This window comes from the organism of the source record quoted next, unplaced genomic scaffold (assembly GCF_019419815.1).
Source record: "Pyrus x bretschneideri cultivar Hongxiangsu unplaced genomic scaffold, Pyrus_bretschneideri_v1 Contig26, whole genome shotgun sequence".
In the NCBI taxonomy this organism is placed as follows: domain Eukaryota; kingdom Viridiplantae; phylum Streptophyta; class Magnoliopsida; order Rosales; family Rosaceae; genus Pyrus; species Pyrus x bretschneideri.
In genome coordinates, this window is record NW_025999568.1 from 5,506,432 (window position 1) to 5,527,670 (window position 21,239).

At 38.3% G+C, this 21,239-nt stretch overlaps 1 protein-coding gene across 1 annotated transcript; it reads left to right on the plus strand.

The window, feature by feature from the left end:
- Positions 1–2,314: 2,314 nt before the first annotated feature.
- LOC103932757 (probable phospholipid-transporting ATPase 4) lies at positions 2,315–8,635 on the plus strand. The gene is made up of 11 exons (XM_018643861.2): positions 2,315–2,543; positions 3,163–5,101; positions 5,187–5,297; positions 5,632–5,908; positions 5,998–6,086; positions 6,228–6,315; positions 6,408–6,617; positions 6,763–6,888; positions 7,251–7,349; positions 7,449–7,640; positions 7,729–8,635. Exons 2-11 carry the CDS (start codon positions 3,285–3,287, stop codon positions 8,596–8,598), a joined length of 3,879 nt encoding a protein of 1,292 aa, XP_018499377.2. The 5' UTR covers positions 2,315–2,543; positions 3,163–3,284; the 3' UTR covers positions 8,599–8,635.
- The last annotated feature ends 12,604 nt before the right edge of the window (positions 8,636–21,239 follow it).

A 21,239-nucleotide genomic window follows, 5' to 3' on the forward strand; every position in this document is an offset into this window, starting at 1 on the left:
ACGAAGAGGGATAAGCAATATCTCTTGGTGTACTTGCTAGTCAAATTAGCATTGATTTTACCTGTTGTGACTGCTTCCATTGAAAGAGCTTTTTCGATGAATATTGTGAAGAACACATCGTAATAGGATGAGAGATTAATTATTAAATGATAGTTTAGTTGTATACATTGATAAAGATATATTTGATTCTATTGATGGATGTGAGACCTAGATGCCTTTGTGGATGGAGATCAATATCAAAAATCTACCTTGTATAGGAGAATTAATTAAGTAATTAGATTCTAAATCATATATTATTGCGCACATATAAACACACACATATATTATTTATCAATTTTCAATTTGAGATAAATTTGTATATTGGTTTATGGCAAGTCAAACTATCACAGCTATCACTACAAGACTTATGGATGCAGAAGGTACCTATTCATAAGCCAAATTTGACCTTGTCATCTTAATAAACCAGGTACGACTTGTCCCAATTATTTATCAGTTTTCTTCTAATTTTGTTTTGAAAATTAAGTGTAACGGTTGTATCTTTGCAACAAAAAGGACATAAAGATAAATAAAAATAAGAAATGAAAGAAAGAGACAACAAAAAAAAAAAAATCATATTTGGGTGTAACAAAGTTCGTTAAGACAGTGTATATTTCTTTGCACCAAAAATTGACCGTTGCCAAATTTCCTCATCATCTTTTATTTACAAAACATTTGTAAAAACCGTAAGTTTTGATTTTCAAGTGATTATAAAGAATGACTTGTAAATGAGAATAAGACTAGATTAAGAATATGATTCAATCTTAAATAATAAAATTAAAACACCAAAAAAGATAACAATATTTCTCTTTATTTGTAAAAAAAAACTCTCAAATTAAAGTTTAATGGATAGTGAGTTTCGATACCTAGTTAGAACCGATCAATTTTGTATTGCTATGTATGTTAAAAAAAAAAAAAAAAAAAAAAAAAACCACAGTAACCAATTGACCAATGAGGATGACACTACCGGGACAAAAGAACTGGAGTTGCAGACATGCCACGTAGGACAAAGTGGGTCCCGCTGTGCTGGAGGGTGAAGCTTTTATAATTCGGTAAAACCTTAAAATTGAAGTTCAAAAGACCAAACCGGTTCTCATTTGGTGGCTGCTCAAACAAAGACCAGCGATATAAAATTCGACAGGTCATGACAATCAATCAATAAATATCAACTAAAAAAAAAAAAATATATATATATATATATATAGAAGACATGGTTCGGTTAGGAACAGTATAAAGTGAAATTGAAATTGAAAAAAAATTGATACAATTTCGGTATGTATGGAGGTGTGTACCGAACCGTTTGGTACTGGTTCCGAACCGTTTGGTACCGAACCGACAAATTTCTATACAAAAAGAAGGGTTTCAATTTTGGGTTGTACTTACAAAACACACCTTGGATTCTCAAAAAATTCAATTTACTTCAAACCACCACATACAATGCACACCAGCAAAATCCAACTTCAAATACTAGAAATTTCAAGTAAAAAAAAAGGATCACATTAATTAAGCATTACAAATTTACAATTGCATCCCAAAAAATTATAACCTTAAAATATAAAGCTAGCGCAAGAACCTCAATAGCAATCCATTAGGCTTACAATTTGTAATTTTGAGTTTGTGAGAAGCTTAGGAGTGGACGCCGGGGCGAGGAGCTCAATCCTTTGAACTTTCAAAGTTCAAACTTCGAACTGCAAACAATGGATTGAGGTGGGAGGAGGTGAGGAACAAGGGTGGAGGAGGGAGGAGGAGACGCTTGGAAGAGGGTGAAATACTGTATTTTTTCGTTCGTCATTAGTCGTTGAGTGATCTGATTTGGGTGTTGGCTTACTATAGTTCAGCAAAAAGAGACAAAGAGGAAATGACTCATTCGATTTCAATGAATACACAAATAAAACACCACCCTACCTCCCAAGCAACCAATGGATGTTTAACATGTGTAATTAAAAACATAAAATTAAATAAAAAACTACGATTTAGCATGAAACGATTAAGAAAATGAGGATCGATATTGTTCCCTATTTAATACAATTCGGTTTGATTTTTACCGAAATCGAGAAAAAACCCAATACATAACAAATCCTTCGGTACCAGCGCAGTTCAGACCCGGTTCGGACCAGGTTCCAGTTCTATATGTCCAGCCCTCCCCCAAAAAACCCCAGGAAACTGTATAAAATTGAAATGATATAAATATACATATTTAATCTAATATCTTCGTTTTTTTTTTTTTTTCCCCGAAGAAATTTAATTTAATATATATATAAATAGAAAAGGGAGGGCCCGGAAATTCCTGGCCTTGGTTTGGACTTCACGACGGGCAGAGAGAGAAAGAGAAAGCGGAAACTCAATTCTTTCCTTTCTTTCTGTTCCCTCCCCCCTCTCTCCCTGTCTCTCTCTCTCTAGACTTTGTCTTCCTCCTTGATCTGCAGCTCAAAGTTCGCTCTTTCCCTTTTCTGCAAAATGGGTATTCTAAATTTGCCTTGAGGATGGGCCAGGTCCCCTGATGGCAGGTACCCATTGTGTTTTTGTGCGTGTTTTGTTTGAATTAATGTGCTTTTTGGGGAAAAGATTTGTTTTTCTCTTCTGGGTCAACTTGTTTTTCTCGTTTTTTACGGATGCGCTGCATTGTTTTGGAGGATTTTAAGGTTTTTGTACGAGGAATCTGTGCTTTTGTTAATGATTGTTCCAACGTTTGAGCTGGACGTTGTCCGATTCTCAGCTTGGGTTTTGATCCTTTTTGAATTATTTTCGTTGAATTTCTTGAATTATTTGGTTTTTGAGTTGAACGTATCATTGGGTTTGTTGTGGTTTCTTATATCAATTATTTTATCAATTTTCACGTAAATTTTCACGTTTAGAAAGGTATAGAAAATGATTATGATTTAATTTTTACTGTGAATTTCTCAAATCTGAAAGGTTGGAAAAGTTAGAAATCTTAGTATGTAAGGCATTTGATTGTAGCTTTGAATAGGAGCTCTTTTAAGAAATGAGTTTAGTTTTTTTCGAAACATTAATGCGTGATGTTTGATTAATTGCTTGGTGTCTGAAATATGTTAAGGATGTTATGTTCTGGATTTTGTGAATTTTAGTTGCTGAGAGCTAATTTTCATCGGGGTTTGTGTTTATTAGGCATCTGTAAGGAGAAACTGGAGACAAGGGTGTCGCTAATCGTAGAGCAAAGACAGAGATTCGGGTCCTTTTTGTAATGAATATGTGCCAAGTATAGTTGGCTTTGGCGGGGATCCATAGAAATGGCAGGAGGAAAGATAAGGGCGAAGCTTCGCCAGAGCAACCTTTACACATTCTGCCGTAAGCCTAAAGCCGATGAGACAGAGGCGCCTCGCCCAATCCAAGGAGCTGGGTTCACAAGAACTGTATATTGCAACCAACCTCATTTCCATCAAAAGAAGCCTTATAAATACCGTTCAAATTATATATCAACCACCAAGTATAACGTTATCACGTTCTTGCCCAAAGCACTCTTTGAGCAGTTCAGACGGGTTGCCAATGTGTATTTCCTTTTAGCTGCAATTCTTTCCCTCACACCTGTTTCACCTTTCTCTCCAGTGAGTATGATTGCTCCTCTGGTATTTGTTGTTGGTCTTAGCATGGCAAAGGAAGCGATGGAAGATTGGAATAGGTTCTTGCAGGATATGAAGGTTAATCGACGTAAAGTTATCGTTCATAAAGGAGATGGTGTTTTTGATTTTAGGCCATGGCATAAAATTCGGGTTGGAGATGTTGTGAAAGTGGAAAAGGATCAATTCTTTCCTGCAGATTTGCTTCTTTTGTCATCAAGTTACGAGGATGGGATTTGTTATGTTGAGACTATGAACTTAGATGGTGAAACAAATTTGAAGGTAAAGAGATGTTTGGAAGTAACCTCGCCAATGGAGGATGATGGCGCTTTCAAGGATTTGACGGCAACAATTCAATGTGAAGATCCAAACCCCAATCTTTACTCATTCGTAGGTAATCTTGAGTACGATCGGCAGGTGTATCCTCTTGAGCCCAATCAGATACTCTTGAGAGATTCAAAGCTCAGGAATACAGCATATGTATATGGGGTGGTGATATTTACGGGTCATGATAGCAAAGTCATGCAGAATTCAACGAAGTCCCCTTCAAAAAGGAGCGGAATAGAAAGGAAAATGGATCACATTATCTATATTCTTTTCACCCTCCTTTTAGGGATTTCAATGATCAGCTCAATAGGCTTTGCTGTGAAGATAAAATTCAGCATGCCAGACTCGTGGTATTTACGACCTGATAATACAACGGATATGTATAGCCCAAAAAAGCCTGCCTTGTCTGGCCTTATTCATTTGGTCACCGCTCTCATCCTTTATGGATATCTAATACCTATCTCTCTCTATGTTTCAATTGAGGTTGTGAAGGTTTTGCAAGCAAGCTTTATTAACCAAGACTTACTCATGTATGATGAAGAGACTGGGAAGCCTGCTGAAGCACGGACATCAAATTTGAATGAGGAGTTAGGCCAGGTAGACACGATCCTCTCTGATAAAACTGGCACATTAACCTGCAACCAGATGGACTTTCTGAAGTGTTCCATTGCTGGTACTGCATATGGCGTTCGTTCCAGTGAAGTTGAACTTGCAGCAGCAAAACAGATGGCTAGTGACCTTGAAGACCGTGATGATGAGCTTGCCAATTTTCCCATGCGAAAACATAATGCGCATGTATCATGGGAGAATGGAATAGGATCGGAAATTGAGCTAGAGACTGTTGTTACGTCCAATGAAGATAAGGATCGGAAACCTGCCATAAAGGGGTTTAGCTTTGAGGACAGCCGCCTCATGGGAGGAAATTGGATGAATGAGTCCAGCCCTGATGTGATTTCATTATTTTTACGGATATTAGCAGTTTGCCACACTGCAATTCCAGAGGTAAATGAAGAGACTGGCAGTTATACATATGAAGCAGAGTCACCGGATGAAGCAGCTTTTCTTGTTGCAGCAAGAGAGTTAGGATTTGAGTTTTGTAAAAGAAGTCAATCAGGTGTGTTTGTCCGCGAAAGGTATCATCATTCAGGACGACCAGTGGAAAGGTGAGTGAATGATTTATATTACTACAGCATTGCATTTAAGTTTCTACTTTTGCCTTAACATCTTGTTTTCTTGGGAAACTTACAGGGAGTACAAAATCTTAAATTTATTGGAATTCACTAGCAAAAGGAAGCGTATGTCTGTAATTGTGCGAGATGAAGATGGACAGCTTTTACTGATGTGCAAAGGTGCTGACAGGTTAGGCTCACAACTCTTCTTTAATTCTTTTGGGCAATTGATAACATAATGTAGTGCGGCTGCTGTCTTCAGTCAGAATTCATATGCGCTTCAACTTGAGCATTATGCAGCGTCTTCAGTCAGCTTTCATTTGTTGTTTAGTTTTAAATGTTTAATTGGGGTTTCATTCAGGCCAAATATAATTAACTATAATTAACCGAGTGAACTGTTTGATGCTTTAAGCAGTTGTTTGATTCTTATTTCATCTCGTCTCTACTTCAACTCTCTCTCTCTCTCTCTCTCTCTCTCTCTCTCTCTCTCTCTCTCACATCATACCTTTACTTGGCTTATGCAGCATAATTTTCGATCGACTTTCAAAGAATGGAAGAATGTATGAGGAAGCTACTACTAAGCATTTGAATGAATATGGAGAAGCTGGGTTGCGTACATTGGCACTTGCTTATAGAAAGCTTGAGGAGTCCGAGTACTCTGCTTGGAGTAATGAGTTTCAGAAAGCAAAAACATCTATTGGGGCTGATAGGGATGGAATGCTTGAGCGACTAGCAGATAAGATGGAAAGAGACTTGATCCTTGTTGGTGCTACAGCTGTAGAGGACAAATTGCAAAAAGGGGTACATAAATTGTTGGTTCTAGACGTAATTTGATGTTGGCTTACTGATCTGCTGCTACTTAGTTTCTTTTTTCATTTTCTTTTCTTTAGGTGCCCCAGTGCATAGACAATCTTGCACAAGCTGGTCTCAAGATCTGGGTTTTGACAGGGGACAAGATGGAAACTGCAATCAACATAGGGTTTGTCTCTAAGCAATTAAGCCGAAAGCACCTGTTTTCTTGATCTTAGGAGGAACTATTGCTCATTGTAACTGTTGTGATGCTCCTCTAGACAAATGTAATGATATCTTTTCTTTTCTTTGGGGTTTTTTTCCTGTTCAGATTTGCATGTAGTTTGCTCCGACAGGGCATGAAGCAGATCTGTATATCAACCACAAATTTAGACACGTTGGGACAAGATAGCAAAGAGGTATATATTTAATTGAGAAAATGAACATGGATTTATTTTCAGGAGATTAATTTATATAATGTTAGACTTTGTGTCTTTTCACTAATGAGCAGGCGGTGAAAGATAACATTTTGAATCAAATCACCAATGCCTCACAAATGATCAAGTTGGAAAAAGATCCACATGCGGCATTTGCATTAATTATTGATGGAAAAACTTTAACCTATGCTTTGGAGGATGATATGAAGCATCTATTCTTGGGATTAGCTGTTGACTGTGCATCAGTCATATGCTGCCGTGTCTCTCCCAAGCAGAAGGCATTGGTAAGTTTTTATACCTTTTTTGCAATTTATTCTATTTCCAGTTAAATTTCATTTTCCATTTGAATTGTCAAATGACTGAGATATCCTTATGAATGTGGGTATCGTCATGCTGTTTCTTTATATGCTCAATTTTTTCTTACACTAGGTAACAAGGTTAGTCAAACAAGGAACTGGAAAAACGACGTTAGCAATTGGGGATGGTGCAAATGATGTTGGAATGATTCAAGAAGCTGATATTGGTGTTGGAATCAGTGGGGTCGAAGGTATGCAGGTTGGTATCCTTTCCGACTGACTCTTTCTTATAATGTCTTTTGCTTGCAACAGTTATGCATAGCATACATTATCAATTTCAATTTTCGATATGATGACGTCTCTTAAATTTGACCTGTGTTCCACTTTGGTGTTTGAATTTCGAGATGACTCACTTTGCCTCCTAAATTTTTTGAGTGCTTTAAATTAGTCCTTGACGTGATGTATGCCTGTTGATTATCCGTTAAAAATGGTCGCATGCACATTCAGGGGCATAATCATCAGTCCAAAGTTCCAAACCTCAAATTTCTTAAGTGTCTTGTGAATTCGGTGCGTGTTCTTTTTTGGCTTTTAAATCTCACAAGACTTGGTAATTGCCTGCAGGCTGTGATGGCTAGTGACTTTGCTATTTCCCAGTTTCGGTATTTGGAGAGACTTTTGGTAGTCCACGGCCATTGGTGCTATAAGAGGATTGCTCAGATGGTAATATCTTTAAATGCATGTGGTGTTTTTTATTTTATTTTTTTAAATTTTATTATTTTTTAAGCCCTCTACCTATTAATGGGGATGTTTTGCATTCAGGTCTGCTATTTCTTCTACAAAAATATTGCATTTGGTCTCACCCTCTTCTACTTCGAGGCATTCACGGGTTTCTCTGGGCAATCAATATATGATGACTGGTACATGTTATCATTCAATGTCATTCTAACCTCATTGCCTGTCATTTCACTTGGAGTTTTTGAACAAGATGTTTCGTCCGAGGTCTGCTTACAGGTTAGTCTTGCTAACACTGCCCTTGTAAATACATAAACCATGTTTTGTGATAGCCTTGCAGTGTCATTTAAAACTTTGTGTTTTGCAGTTCCCAGCATTGTACCAACAAGGACCTAGAAATTTGTTCTTCGATTGGTACAGGATACTGGGGTGGATGGGTAATGGTGTATACTGCTCTCTCATAATCTACTTCCTCAACATTATCATCTTCTACGACCAGGCCTTCCGTGCTAATGGCCAGACGGCTGATATGGCTGCTATGGGTACCACTATGTTCAGTTGCATCGTGTGGGCTGTGAACTGCCAGATTGCTCTCACAATGAGCCACTTTACGTGGATACAGCATCTCTTTGTGTGGGGAAGTATTGCAATGTGGTACCTATTTCTCTTAATTTACGGCATGCTGACTCCAACTTGGAGTAAGAATGCCTATCAAATTCTAGTCGAAGCTCTTGGTCCTGCCCCTTTATTTTGGTCAGCCACCCTCTTAGTAACAATCGCTTGTAATCTCCCCTACATTGTCCACTTAGCCTTCCAAAGAAGTTTCAATCCAATGGACCATCATATCATCCAAGAAATCAAATACTACAAGAAGGATGTCGAGGATCAGCGCATGTGGAAGAGGGAGGCGTCGAAGGCAAGACAAGAAACCAAGATAGGGTTCACGGCGAGAGTGGATGCCAAGATCAGACACTTGAGAGGGAAGCTACAAAAGAAGCATCATACCCCTGTAAGTACGCAAGGAGGGATGTCACCAGTCGTGACCGCGTTCCATGATTTTTACGGTTTTGAAATCTTTGATTTTTTAGGGTTTGTGGGCGATTTCAGTTTTATGTTGGTGGCCCTTTGTAATTCTTTGTCTTGCTGTTGTTTTGATCCACTTATGTGGGGTTGGTTAAAAGTCCCATTCTTTATAGAAAAAGCTCTTGGAGCCGTTATAATGTACAATATCTTGTAAGGTTTAAAGTGAGTGAAGATAGATGTCATTTGCCTAATGCTGTTCTTTGCCCTAGAACCCGCTTAACTCGAGCTGTTCCTCTTTATCTGCAAATTGCAAAAGGTAAACATTTTGAACGCATGACAAACTTTGATTGTCTGCAAAGAGGACCGACTCCTTTTTAAAACACAATGGATCAAGGGTTTACCCAAACCAAATAAGCTAGGGTTGCAAATCTCAACAAATTCTCTTTCTCGTCTTCATTTGCACTGTTTCTGTGCATTGATTTTTCTTTGATATATATTAAATCCAATGATTACGCAAATGACGCTTTACTATAGTGACGGAAAGCAAACATACTTATGCACTTTAGTGCGTGTTTGATCTCCACCAATCCCCTCCCTCTAATAACTAGCAATTTAACAGCCTAACTTCATTGTTTGTCAAAAAAAAAAACCGGAAATCGTTTCCGAAACCGAAATATCCAATACTGCATTGTTGGGCAACAACTTCCATTCGAGTCTAGTAATTGGGTAGGGTACTTTATCTTCCGTCGTGTATTTACTGGTTCTCAACAACCAGTCTACTACTTTTAGGCCCCGTTGGGGTTGACTGGATGATATGATAGGTTGTTATCAATTAAAATAATCTGTTGTTTATTGTGTCCAAATATAAGATTGACAAAACTCAACATGATGATCTTATGAATCCACAACAAAGTGGATTATCTGTCTTCCCATCTAACCCAACAAACAAGACCATGTAGTCTTGGTCTTTCATCAATTTTCCAGATCTGTTTCAAAATTTATAACAAGTATTTAGCCCCTAAAATCTAGCTTTCTAGATCTTTTGTTATACTAATAGTGAGAGAGGCTAGACGCTGAAAGACGTTAGGTGACGAGATTTATTGGATACCAATTTTGTCCTAAAGTGGCCCTTGAGGAGTCTTGGAGAAGACCTGGTGCTAAGCAGATCCCTTAAAGAGCCCTAGGTTAGATATGTCTTATAAGAAAGGATAATGTTATTCACACATTTATTTTTACCTCACACGCACTCTTGTTCATGTTTGGCCATTCAACTTTTTCAATACATTTAATCCGACGACTAAAATTTAAGAGTGAACGTGTGAGAAGTAACAATATAAGTGTGGTATGCGTAAACTTTATGAGTTGTAATATTGTTAGCTCTTTTTGAATTTATGTCAAATTCAGGGAGTATCCCAAAATATACTTGCTTGATCTTAACATACTTTTTTCCCTACGATTAGGAGCATTTTTTCCTTCGAGTTTTTGCTACCTAATGGGGTATTGACAAGGCATCAATCATGAGCTGGTCATACCCTCGTTTACATTTCGTAGACGTTTAAATTGGCTTTGCATTAACTCACTTTTTTACTTAGGTTATGAGTTTTTGTCCGATATTGGCTTTTACCATAGCCGGGTTTTGTGAAACTTATTTCTATATGCAAGTTCCCTCGTTTGAGACTAGTGTGTTCCCAGATCAGTGCCGACAAATCAACCTACTCAACTTTGTTAACTTGATGTTGAATCCACTTGAGTATTTACATACTCATGGGGGAGTATTATAAATATTATCTGATTGTGATTGTGAAAATTCTAGATAGATTTGGTTTATAGTTATTTATATCTCTAGTGATTCTTTCCCTACATGATTGTATTTACCTTGTTAATTGGTAGTGTAATTCCATATAATTTATGCATTATGCATTTTTTTTTTACCAACTTTACATAATTGATAATATATTGCAGGATATTGTAAACCTTGCATTGTAAAAAGGAAAGGGATCCTCCCCGGATACCTTCCACTCAATCATCCTCATCAAACAATCCGGATCCTTGAAATTTGATTCAACGGCTAAAAACACGGGCCCACTTTAAAAGTTATAATAACTTTAGTTATAAGATCAAATTTTAAGAGTTCGGATTGTTTGATGAAGAGTATTAGGTAAAAGGAATCCACAGAGGATCCCTTTCCTTGTAAAAAATCTTAAAATTAAACACCGGCCAACTGGAAAGATTATTAATGCAACGTGGAACGTAACAATCATTAATGACTGCCACTGTTCTTAGCTAAATGTCATGCTAAGTTGCGATGATTTGTATCTGCAATACCCATCGATCCTTCAATCTTAAGGAAATCTGGTGATGTGTGTTTGATCAACAACAAAAAACCAATTTATGCGCATGCAAGTTTTGGTCTTAACTTCTCTTGGGAATCCGACTTTCCTTTTAAGCCACTCTTGTCTCAAGTTGCTTGCTCTTGAAGGAAAATTATTTGGAGAATTTGAGAAAATTATTTTTCTTTGAATAAAAGAGGTAAGCTTTGCGGAATACACACTAATGTAATATGCTTTGTTATCAAATTGTCTCAATATATTGTGAAAGATTTATCAATATCATAAACATTACCTTAGTCATATCCTATGCTTTCGTCACTTTTAGATTCACTTTTTGCCTCAGAGATCACAAAGTCATTTGCTTGCTTTACCCCTCGTCATTGTAATTGTGCAACTCATTTGATTGCGGTGTACGCTATTAAGTATGACGAGAGATTTGGTTGGAATGAGTTAGGTCCTGCGTTTCTTTTTAATATTCTAGCAGAAGATGCTCATATAACGATTCAAATTGAATTCAATAAAATTCTATCTTTTGACAAAAAAAAAAAAAAAAAAAAAAAACTTACCCACACGGTTTTCGTTTCCCTAACAAACAACGCGGCTTTCATTCCAAACAAGGAAAACGTGGTTTTCATTTATAAATATGGTGAAATAGATAACCAAGAAAAAAAAAAAAGGAGGATAGACATGTAAGGGTAACATAATGCACGTGTTTTATGAAGAATAATACACTCAGTAATGATCGTAAGTGGTGAATTGTCCTAGTTGATACGATATTCGTCTTCAGCTATTTGGTTTCGAGTCAAATGGCTTGTTTGAGAAGTGTCTTTAAATGATTGAAACCGTTTTTAGATAAATTGTTATTGGGTTTCAAATCACTTGAAGTGCTTTTCCAGGATTAATTTGCATTTTTACTAAGGATTGGTTCTAAAAGCATTTGATGTGATTTTATATAAAAACGCTTTTAGTCATTTATAAACACTTTCCAAACAAGCCCAAGCTCTCCCGCTTTTGCATAATGTAAGGAGTCAAAGTGTTGGGGCCAATTTTCTAAAGGGAGAGACTAGAGAGAGGGTGCGGCAAGAGAGATAATGGAGAGAAATAAGGCGTAGGGAAATCATACGATGTATTTCCCTTATGTCAGTGCCTTTATTTATAGTAAACTATGAGGAAACTAAAACTTGTTACCCAAATAAATACAAAGTCTAATAGGAAAGAATAACTAAAATAATGAGTAATCCTAAACTCAATATACCTAGGATTTACATAATCGCATATCGAACTTTAACGATCCGAACCGTCTATTTTTCAAGTTGCACCTCATAGATTATCATTGCAAAATATTAGCTAAATCAAAAATGTTTAAGACATCTAATTGGGTTCAAAGAAATTAACGAATACTTTATTATATAAGAAACACTGAAATTTTATCTTGATAATTAAATTGGCAAATTGTTTTGGATTGAATTGAATTTTTGCAAGGATGATCTATGAATCGAGACTTACAAAATAAGTGGTTCGGACTGTTGAAGGTCAATGTGGAGTGAGCCCCGCACCTAATCCCCATTTTTTGAAAAAAATGGGGATCTCTTTGCATAAAGGGCCCTCGCCCACACACACACACACTTGTATTAGTATGGAATTATATATATTAGTAAGAATCACAAACTTTTAATTTTTTTTACAAGAAACAATAGTGGTTTTGATTAATGAACGAGAACACTTATAACACACCCCGACCCAGAATGTCCATTAGGACTCCGAATCAAGCTATGTTGGCCGACACCTGGAAGGTGACGAAGCCATCATAAAGTGTAGTGATGTGGAAAATATGAGTAAATTTAAACCTAAAAGTGCCTAAATACAAGAGTGCACTGTGAGTGAGAATGAACCTATTTCACCGTGACGTCAGAGCATAAGTAAAGTACAGTAGAGTGGATTAAGAATCATACCATCGAAGGTAATCTTCAATACCAAGATTTGCCACAAATCCTCGTCAATAAGAAAGCTCACCTATTAAAACCTGGAAGGGCAAAAAGAAACTAGGGTGAGTGGGCTTGAAAATGAAGTTTTAATAAATACATTTTGAAAATGTTATAACCCCTTGCTGTAAAACCCGTATGGTTTTCAAAAAGTTATACTACGACATAGTAAGAAATGAATTGCAAAACAACAGTAAATCTATAAATATTCCAAATCACTACATATTAGCAATAGCATAATAAAATCCGGTGTTTCTCAATTTGTGCTGACACAGGAGTCGGAATTGCCTAATGCAACCTATACGACTCATAGGCAACCTGTACGACAAGGTCAGAGTTGCCTATTATTGCAACCTGTACGATAATGTCGGAGTTGCCTATTATTGCAACTTATACGACAGTGTCGGAGTTGCATAAAACATACATATAGTCATGCCATCACTCAATCATTTCAAATAACACCAAAAACTCACCTGGACTTACCTGCGCGTCTCGTGTTCACCTTAGTACTTCAAAGCATTCACAACAATTATATGTAGGTAATATGCATACGGATATGCCATAATGCAATCTAAAACTCAACCATCTCATAATATTTAGAATATATAAATATATATGACATGGCATAAAGTTCATAAATCAATTTAAAAGTGTTTATGAAATTATCAATCATATATATACAATAAAAAGGAAGAGACCCACTCACTTGAGGTCCGCGCTACAACTCCCTAACACGAATATCGAGGCATCCTGATGATCATCGTCTAGAACAAATATCAAATAACTACTTAGAATTCTTATCAATGGAACATATAGCTTACGTAAAACACATCCCTAGAGGAGTTCTAGAATGATTTGAGACCCATTAACCAAAAGTCAACCGTCGATAAAGATTGACGGTAGGGTTCACAACCCTAAGTAACTTGATTCGAAAAATCCTCATCTCAGATTTCTGATCCGTAACTTCCAAAGATCCACGTTATACTACTAAAATAACATACTAAAATTTCATTACGATCCAATAGTTGGATCTCCACCAATTGTCAATTCAAGTGGCGGTCAACGTTTTATTTTATGAACTTACAAATCCAATTTGGGAAGATTTGTAAGTTAGATTCCCAATCCGTAAGTTTCTAATATCCTCAAATATTATGTACTATAATTTATTAAAGTTTAGTGACGATCCAACGGTCGGATCATCAATTCACATAATGTTCAAGTAGCGGTCTTTTATCAAAACTATGATCAAATGATGAGATATCATCAATCGGATTTCACTTATGGAATTGGGGTGTCAAACTTAGCTTAGGAAGGTCAAGGGTGAATCAGCCCACGCACCACCGCACGGGCGGTCGGCCGCCCCGATTCGCCAGAAAATTCAACTATTTCTAAAAATTACCAAATATTACAAGAATGAAGATCTCAATGAATAGAGAAAATTTTATACTTGTGGCCCAGTCCAATTTGGCCGGGAAAAACTCCAATTCCCCTCGAACTAGCCAGAAACCTTAAAATGGGTGGCTTCGATCCGTCACCTCCGGTGCTCCGCCGCCCTATAGTTGTTTGGGCTTTACTCTAGGCCTCAAGGGGAGTCTAATGGTGATGGTAATTGGAGGAACACGGTTCACAATTGGTGGATTTTGACAAGGTTTATTGCCGCACCCATGGTGGGTTTTTCACCAAACTACAACCGTTTTTCTTCTGATTTTGGATGGAAATGGTAGAGAGGAGGTTGTGGATGAGGTTACAGGTGATGGATAGGTGAAAATCACTTGAAAAACGGTTGAGAATCGCCGGAAAACACCCCGAGTTGAAATTGGGTTGTGTGTGTATGAATGGTCGACGGGAAGGGGAGAAGGGAAATTTGTTTCTCTCTCCTTTCCTAATTGGTCCTCTCACTCCAACCTTTATTTCTGATTGGCCACAATAACACAACCCAATTGGGCCTCTTTCCCACAAAGTGGGAGTTTAATTATTCCTAAACTAAAATTCGAGTAAACAAATTTCAAACGTTCGTAATTATACCGTTATAATCTGGACTCGCAACCGGCTTTCGCCTATGCGTTCGTACCAACGAGTACTACACAAATGCGCTAAAGGAATAAGTCATACATTTCTCTAGACGATGCTCAACGTAAGTCAAAGTCCGTGCCTCTAGGGATATTTTCGTCAATTCCCTCGATTAAAATAAATAAAAACGTAAATTTAGGGACGAGTTGTCACAATTTACAAAGAAACCATTATGCTAAGGATTTTTGGGGCTTTAGCTCCAAACCATCCTCAAAATGCAATCTTAGATGTCAGTGTTGATTTCTTGGACTGGCTAGAATCACCACTGGCGAAGGGAGTAAAGGACCAGGGAGTGCCTGCGCCCATCTTGACTTATATATATTAGGGAATTATGCATTTTTCTTTCGCTTGAAGAGTTGAAGTCCTGCTTTTCAAAACTTTCAAACATAACTACAGCGGCTCATCTCACAATTAATTTTAGTATTTTATTTATTTCCCCAATACAAATTAATAGCATTTGAATCAAAGCAATATTTCGCCTTTCTTTGAAGACAAATCGTTCAGTTTTCATTATAAACTCTTTAATAGTGCTATCAAGTTCCAGAGCTATTCCCTTTTTTTTTTTTTTTTTTCTTTCTTGTTGAAATCTCATACATTTAATTTGTCATCCCAAATTCGAAAAATATTCAACAAATAAGTTTTAAATTTCTTTAGATCTCTATTGTTACTTCTTTATTCTACATAATACATGAGAGTTACGGTTTGTAAAATTTTTATTGACCTCATTGAATTTAATAGTATGGCAACGAAGTTATAATACAATGATTTTAAAACATAAAAACTTGGCGCGGGGAATTATAATTTTTTGTGAATATGTAATATTATCTATGCATGTTATGTTGGACATTTGATTACTTTTAATATATATATATATATATATATATATATAAAAGACCTAAGCCTCACACACTTACGAGGTGGGGGCTAGGGGGATTAGGCCAATGTGACACACCCCAACCTAGATCGAGGTTTGCTGGCCGTCATGTTAAGGTGACGTAGCCATGTGCACAATGCGGAAGCAATAATGCATATAAGAATACGAATAAATAAAAACCAAGCTAACTAATTTACACCAAACAAGTATAACTGCAAGCAGCGATAATTAAGTGTGAAAAAGTTATAGTCAAAGCATAGGTAACCTAAGTGCAGTCCAACATGACAAATACTAATTATACAATACCAAAGGTAGTCATACGTTAGTGATAATCTGTCAGAACTACCGTCAATTCCTCATAAGCCAGCAACAAGCACTCTTTCCTAAAACCTGGAGGGGTGCAAAACAGAAACTGTGAGTGGGCAAAAACAAAGCTTTTCAAAACCATTTCACTTATTAAAGGTAATAACCCTTCGCTGTAAAACTTGTATGATTTCCCAAAAAATAGAATACATACGTATATCAAAACCATGATCGGAATAGCAAAATCCACATATATGCCATGTCAACTATCTCAGCAGAAAATATGTAAGCCATGAGATATAATTCAATGTAAATGATGTGTCAGCCGGAGTCACCTAACGTGACCTGTACGACTGAATCTAGAGCTCATCCATACAACCGGAGTCATCTAACGAGACCTATATGGCTCAATCCATATCTCAATAAATATGCCTACACACGAGTCGGAACCACCTAAAGTGGTCTATACGACAGGACTGGGTGTAAATAAATACGCTCAAGTGCTACGATCACGTGAAGACTGTGCAAATGATCGCGGGTCACCTACGAGTCGGAACCATCTATAATGATCTGTACGACATGATTATGCACCTAACTTGGATCCAAGATGAGCATATGGTGTGGAAGGTGAACATCACGTGAAGGACTGTGCCCTAACCACGGGCGGGAGCACTAACACCGGGGTGCAAGTTTATGAGCTCAGAATACATCTCAACATAATCATGCAACTCACATCCACAATCTATAAACTCACATGGTACTTACTTGAGCGCCCGTAGCGTCAACAGCAACATATGCAACTACTAAATACATATTAGAAGTATAAGACATTTGGCATGGCATTTCAAAACATCGGGATCATTTTAATAAATTTTCTGGGAAAAATACCAAGCATATATATATATATACTGAAAACCAAAAGCCCCACTCACTGATATGTGGAAGGGTCGTAGCCCCTGAGTCTCGCTTAACTGCGCTCTTCCTCTAGAAAAGTCTCACCTATATGTGAAACAACTATTTTAACGTTATTTTTAAGCACATGAACAAAACTAGGTAATAACTTCTCATACGTTGCTCAATTAGGGTATTTGAATATACCAACATAATCTAATCAACCCCATGAACATCCCCATATTTTTAGAAAAATTTTCTAAGTTCCCACGCACCCTCATGCGCCGGCCAAGGCATGGCCACACGTGCCTGACACGCTAGCTAACGACATTAGGGAATATTTCGCTAAATAACAGCATATTCCATTTAACTTACCTAACGCCATTAGCATATTCCGTCAAAGTTGATGGAATATTCCTCTCCTTCTTCCTTGGTTCACTACAGTCCGGCACCGGCCACCGCTGCTATCGCCGGTTTCTAGAAAAACTTCGAACCTTAATATCTCACTCATTTCAACACCAAATTCCATGAAATTTTCACCAAAATGAAGTTCTTAACTAGGAGAATAAATTCTTACCACTTTGGAGTCCTAATACCAACGGAATCTCGTTGAAAAAATCCTGATAATTCCGCCACCTCTGCAACTCGACGAACTCGAGTGTCCCGACGTCCAAAACCTTCCAAAACTCCTCTTTAAGCTTTATGAAGAAGTTTTAAGACTTCCTAGGACCCTAAAACTTGACAAAACCTCTGCGATCACGATGGATGAACAATGCACTTCGTCGGAGCTCCCTGGTTCTAGAGTTTCCGAAGTTCTCACGTCCAACCAAAAGTATAATTGAGTTCGTAAAGTTATAAGGAAGGTGATGATGATGTTCACAAACTTGATTCGTGAATGGAGAGCTAGATTAGCAGTTGTCCGTATAGGTTGTACGGATGGATGAAAACTATTAAGAGGGTGAGAGAGAAAGAAAGGTCAATGGGTAAGTGTGTGTGTGTGTGGTCCGGATTTGGGCAACCAACCAAAAACAAATAAAGCCTAAATTCTAATTGGGTCCAATTACTTAGGAAGAAAATGAATTGGTCCAAATCCTTAGCACATACACATACCACTACCAAACGCTCAATGGCAAAATAGTCATTTCACGCCATTGAGAATAAAAGATACTATATTCCGGGACAGGTTGTCACACAATGGATCTCTGATGCCTAAGTTAGTTTCTCTGAGAAGAGTAAAGTGTTTAGGACTTTTAGGGGTAGCAAAAGCTTACCAAAATTTGGTAGAATAAAGGGTATATATAGGAAGGGAGGGCCGGCCATATTGTTAGGGTTTTACCCTACACATGGCAGCATTCTATTGACCAAGGTTTATGGAGAAATATTCTCAAGATATTAAATAGGAATAATATCTTGAGATAATGGAGTAATTATCCCTAATTGAATTAAATAGGGATTAGTTACTTGAATGAAGTCAATTTTCAATTGGGAATGTATTAAAGATAGGATTTGAGTAATTAATCCTTATCTTTAATGCTTTGACTTTTCCTTGCTAAGGGCAAGTGAGCTGTGGACAGTCGTATTCAGCTGATGGGACATTTAGGGGTGTGAGTTGTGCGTGTGAGTATTTGAGGAACTGTGCCATTTATTGAGAGAAATCTTGTATTTCTCGGGCAAAAGTCCATGTGTCATCTCTAGAATTTTTAGGATTGTTTTAGGCTCCACAAATGGCCCCACACTTGTTGGTTGCACATAGGAAAATGGTAGTAGGTGTAGAAATCCCAAGCTGTATAGACTTGTAGAGTTGTTTCCCAATTTGAACTTAATCTCCTTCCTTGATTTGGAGATACACTTCTTCTAAAAAAGGAAACCAATTGCCCTCAATACCTATTTAATTCTGCCTTAGGCATGGGATTAAATAAATTTGGAGGACAACCATCATTCCAACAAGGAAGAGAGAAGCCAGAGGAAATTTGTTCCCCTTCCCCTAGCTTTCTTCTTCTTTTGCCCTTGTAAATAGTTATATCTCGTTGTTCTTCTTCTTCGTGTTGCACCATGGTAAGAAAAATTCGAATTTTCTTCTTCTTGATTTTTTGGAAGTCTTGGGACCTGAGAATTGGCTCAGCAAGGGCCGATGACAGGTGAAACACGTGGTAAGGGTGCCACGAGGCTGTTGATGACGCTGCACGGGGGTCGACTAGCGTGTGCCGGGTTCTCGACTTGACTTGAGTTGAGGTAGCAGGCACGCTAGGGTGCGGGGAGGCCAGCTCGGGTTGAGCCTCCATGGCTGCTGTGCACAGGCTCATGCAGGCGAGAGGAGAGAAAGTGGGAGAGATTGGCGTGGGCCAGCTTTATAGTCTTTGCGGTCTGGGCCGAGAAACCTAGGCCTTGCTAGGTTTGTGCACGAGAGAGAAAATGAGGAGGGAGGCCCATGCCTCATTCAGCATTGGGCTAGAGCGGCTTGGGCCACGTGTAGTAAAGAGAGAAGGCTATGATTTTTTGTAGCTTGACTGTGTGGGTAAGCTGGGTCGTGGAGCCTGGCGTGGGGGCGTTGGCCTCTGTGGTCCCCTTCTTTATATTTATTTTTGTTTCTTTTCTGTGCATCCTTCAAAATCAATTCCGATGAGTTGTTTCAGGATTTTCTTAAGACGTATAGACATGCGATTCCATCAGGGGTTCGTGTCAAGTGGGAGAAGTATGATAGAGGCCATAAATCATGCAACGAGGGTGCCACTGCTAAGAAGAGGGCTTTCAAATTCCATTTATATTACTTTGTGTTGGGATTTACTTTTCCCATGCTGTGTTTTTTCTAGGGAGGTGATCTGCTCCATGAAATGCGCGTCTACTCAGTGCTCCTCGGATGCAGTTCGTATGATGGTGGAGTTCTCAAACTTGAACAAGTTCTTTGATCTTGGCTTAACCATAAATGAGTTATGGTAGTTCTTTGAAATCGGCCACAAGGAAAACATAGGGCAGCTGAGGTCTCGTCATAGGCTGCTTGATGCTTTCCGCAAATGTGATCATGAGTAGACGAGAGATACCTTAAAGGTAAGTAGAGTGTGGGAGTTTGACTCATCTCTTTAGCTGTGTGTTCCGACTATCTTTATTAGTGATAAGTGAAGTGCTTCATTCCTAGCTTGCTTGAATTTTTGTTGAGTTGCTCTATGACTTCAATTTACTGATGGTCATTCTTACTTTGTGTAGATTCAGAATTCGGCTCAATTGCAAGAACTTTGGTGGATATGAAGAAAATGCACATCGCATTGGGTATTCCTGTTGAGTACCATGAGTGGCACTGGCTGCTCAGTCCTCTTCATTGGCAGAAATGTGGGCTGTCTTCGAATGAAGAGACAAAACAGATAAAGGACGAGGTGCTTGCTCACCCGATCGCTGCTGTAGAACATGCTGCCAATGAGGGTGGAAAGAAGAGATCTTCTTCATTTGCTTATGAGCCTTCAGCCGAGAAGAAGCCAATGACTTCTTCAGCTACTCGCAGGGGCTCGTCTGTTACTGAGAAGCTTGTCATCGATTTGACTTCTCCCAGGGGGACGAAGAAGACTGTCAAGTCTGAGCCTATGAAACTTGCTGCTCTGAAAGTAGCCACTACTATTGTTGAGAGAATTGCCCAGCGAAAAAGTTCGATGGTGTCTTCGATGTCTAGATTTGTGTTGAGGCGCACATTGGGAGCTAAGTCCGGTTTTGCTTCTAAGAGGCTCACTGGGATGAATAGCGGGAAGGTGGATTATGCTACTAAGGTGACACATGGGCCTGCTCCTTTTTTTGTTGCGACTGATTCATTTGTTGAGAAAGGGAAGTCTACTTACAGGGGCAATTATGAGAGGTTCACTGAGTTTGAAGTTGGGGAGTTTCTCGAGGTTTATGCACTGTTAAAGGTTGACTTGCTTGAGGATGTCGATGCATGCGCCAAGTTCGTTGATAACTTGGGAAAGTTGTCATCCACTCAGACTCTTTTGCAAAACGTCCTGCCTTCTTGAGAAGGTCATCCTTAACTACTACAATGCATAAGACTAGATCCTGGCAGCTGAGTCTATGCGCGTCGATCAGGATGTTATCAAGTGTGCTGGAGAGGTCGAAATGGCATTGACAGCTCAACTTCATTCAGCTGCTGAAAAGATCGAGAAGCTCAAATCTGAGCTTGCTGTTTTGAAGAGGTCTGATGTCTCTGACCCCATTTTTGTGCGGCTAGAGACCGTTCATCAGAAGGTCATCGATTTAAAGGCTAAGCTTAGTGCAACTCATACGATGTTGGAAACTGCAGATGAGGAAGTCAGTCGCGTTGCACCGGTGGTTAAGGACCTTGAACGTATTAATGCAGAGCTACGATCTACGTGTTTTGCCAAGGATGATAAGCTTATCTCCATGCGTGCTGAAGTGTCTCGTCTCAAGA

What these genes read in the sequence shown, in the direction of transcription:
- LOC103932757 (XM_018643861.2), top strand. Translation starts at nt 3,285, where the DNA reads ATGGCAGGAGGAAAGATAAGGGCGAAGCTTCGCCAGAGCAACCTTTAC. An exon ending in CTCCCAAGCAGAAGGCATTG is followed by an intron (nt 6,618 to 6,762) that starts GTAAGTTTTTAT and finishes TTCTTACACTAG; the next exon opens with GTAACAAGGTTAGTCAAACA. An exon ending in GTGGGGTCGAAGGTATGCAG is followed by an intron (nt 6,889 to 7,250) that starts GTTGGTATCCTT and finishes AATTGCCTGCAG; the next exon opens with GCTGTGATGGCTAGTGACTT.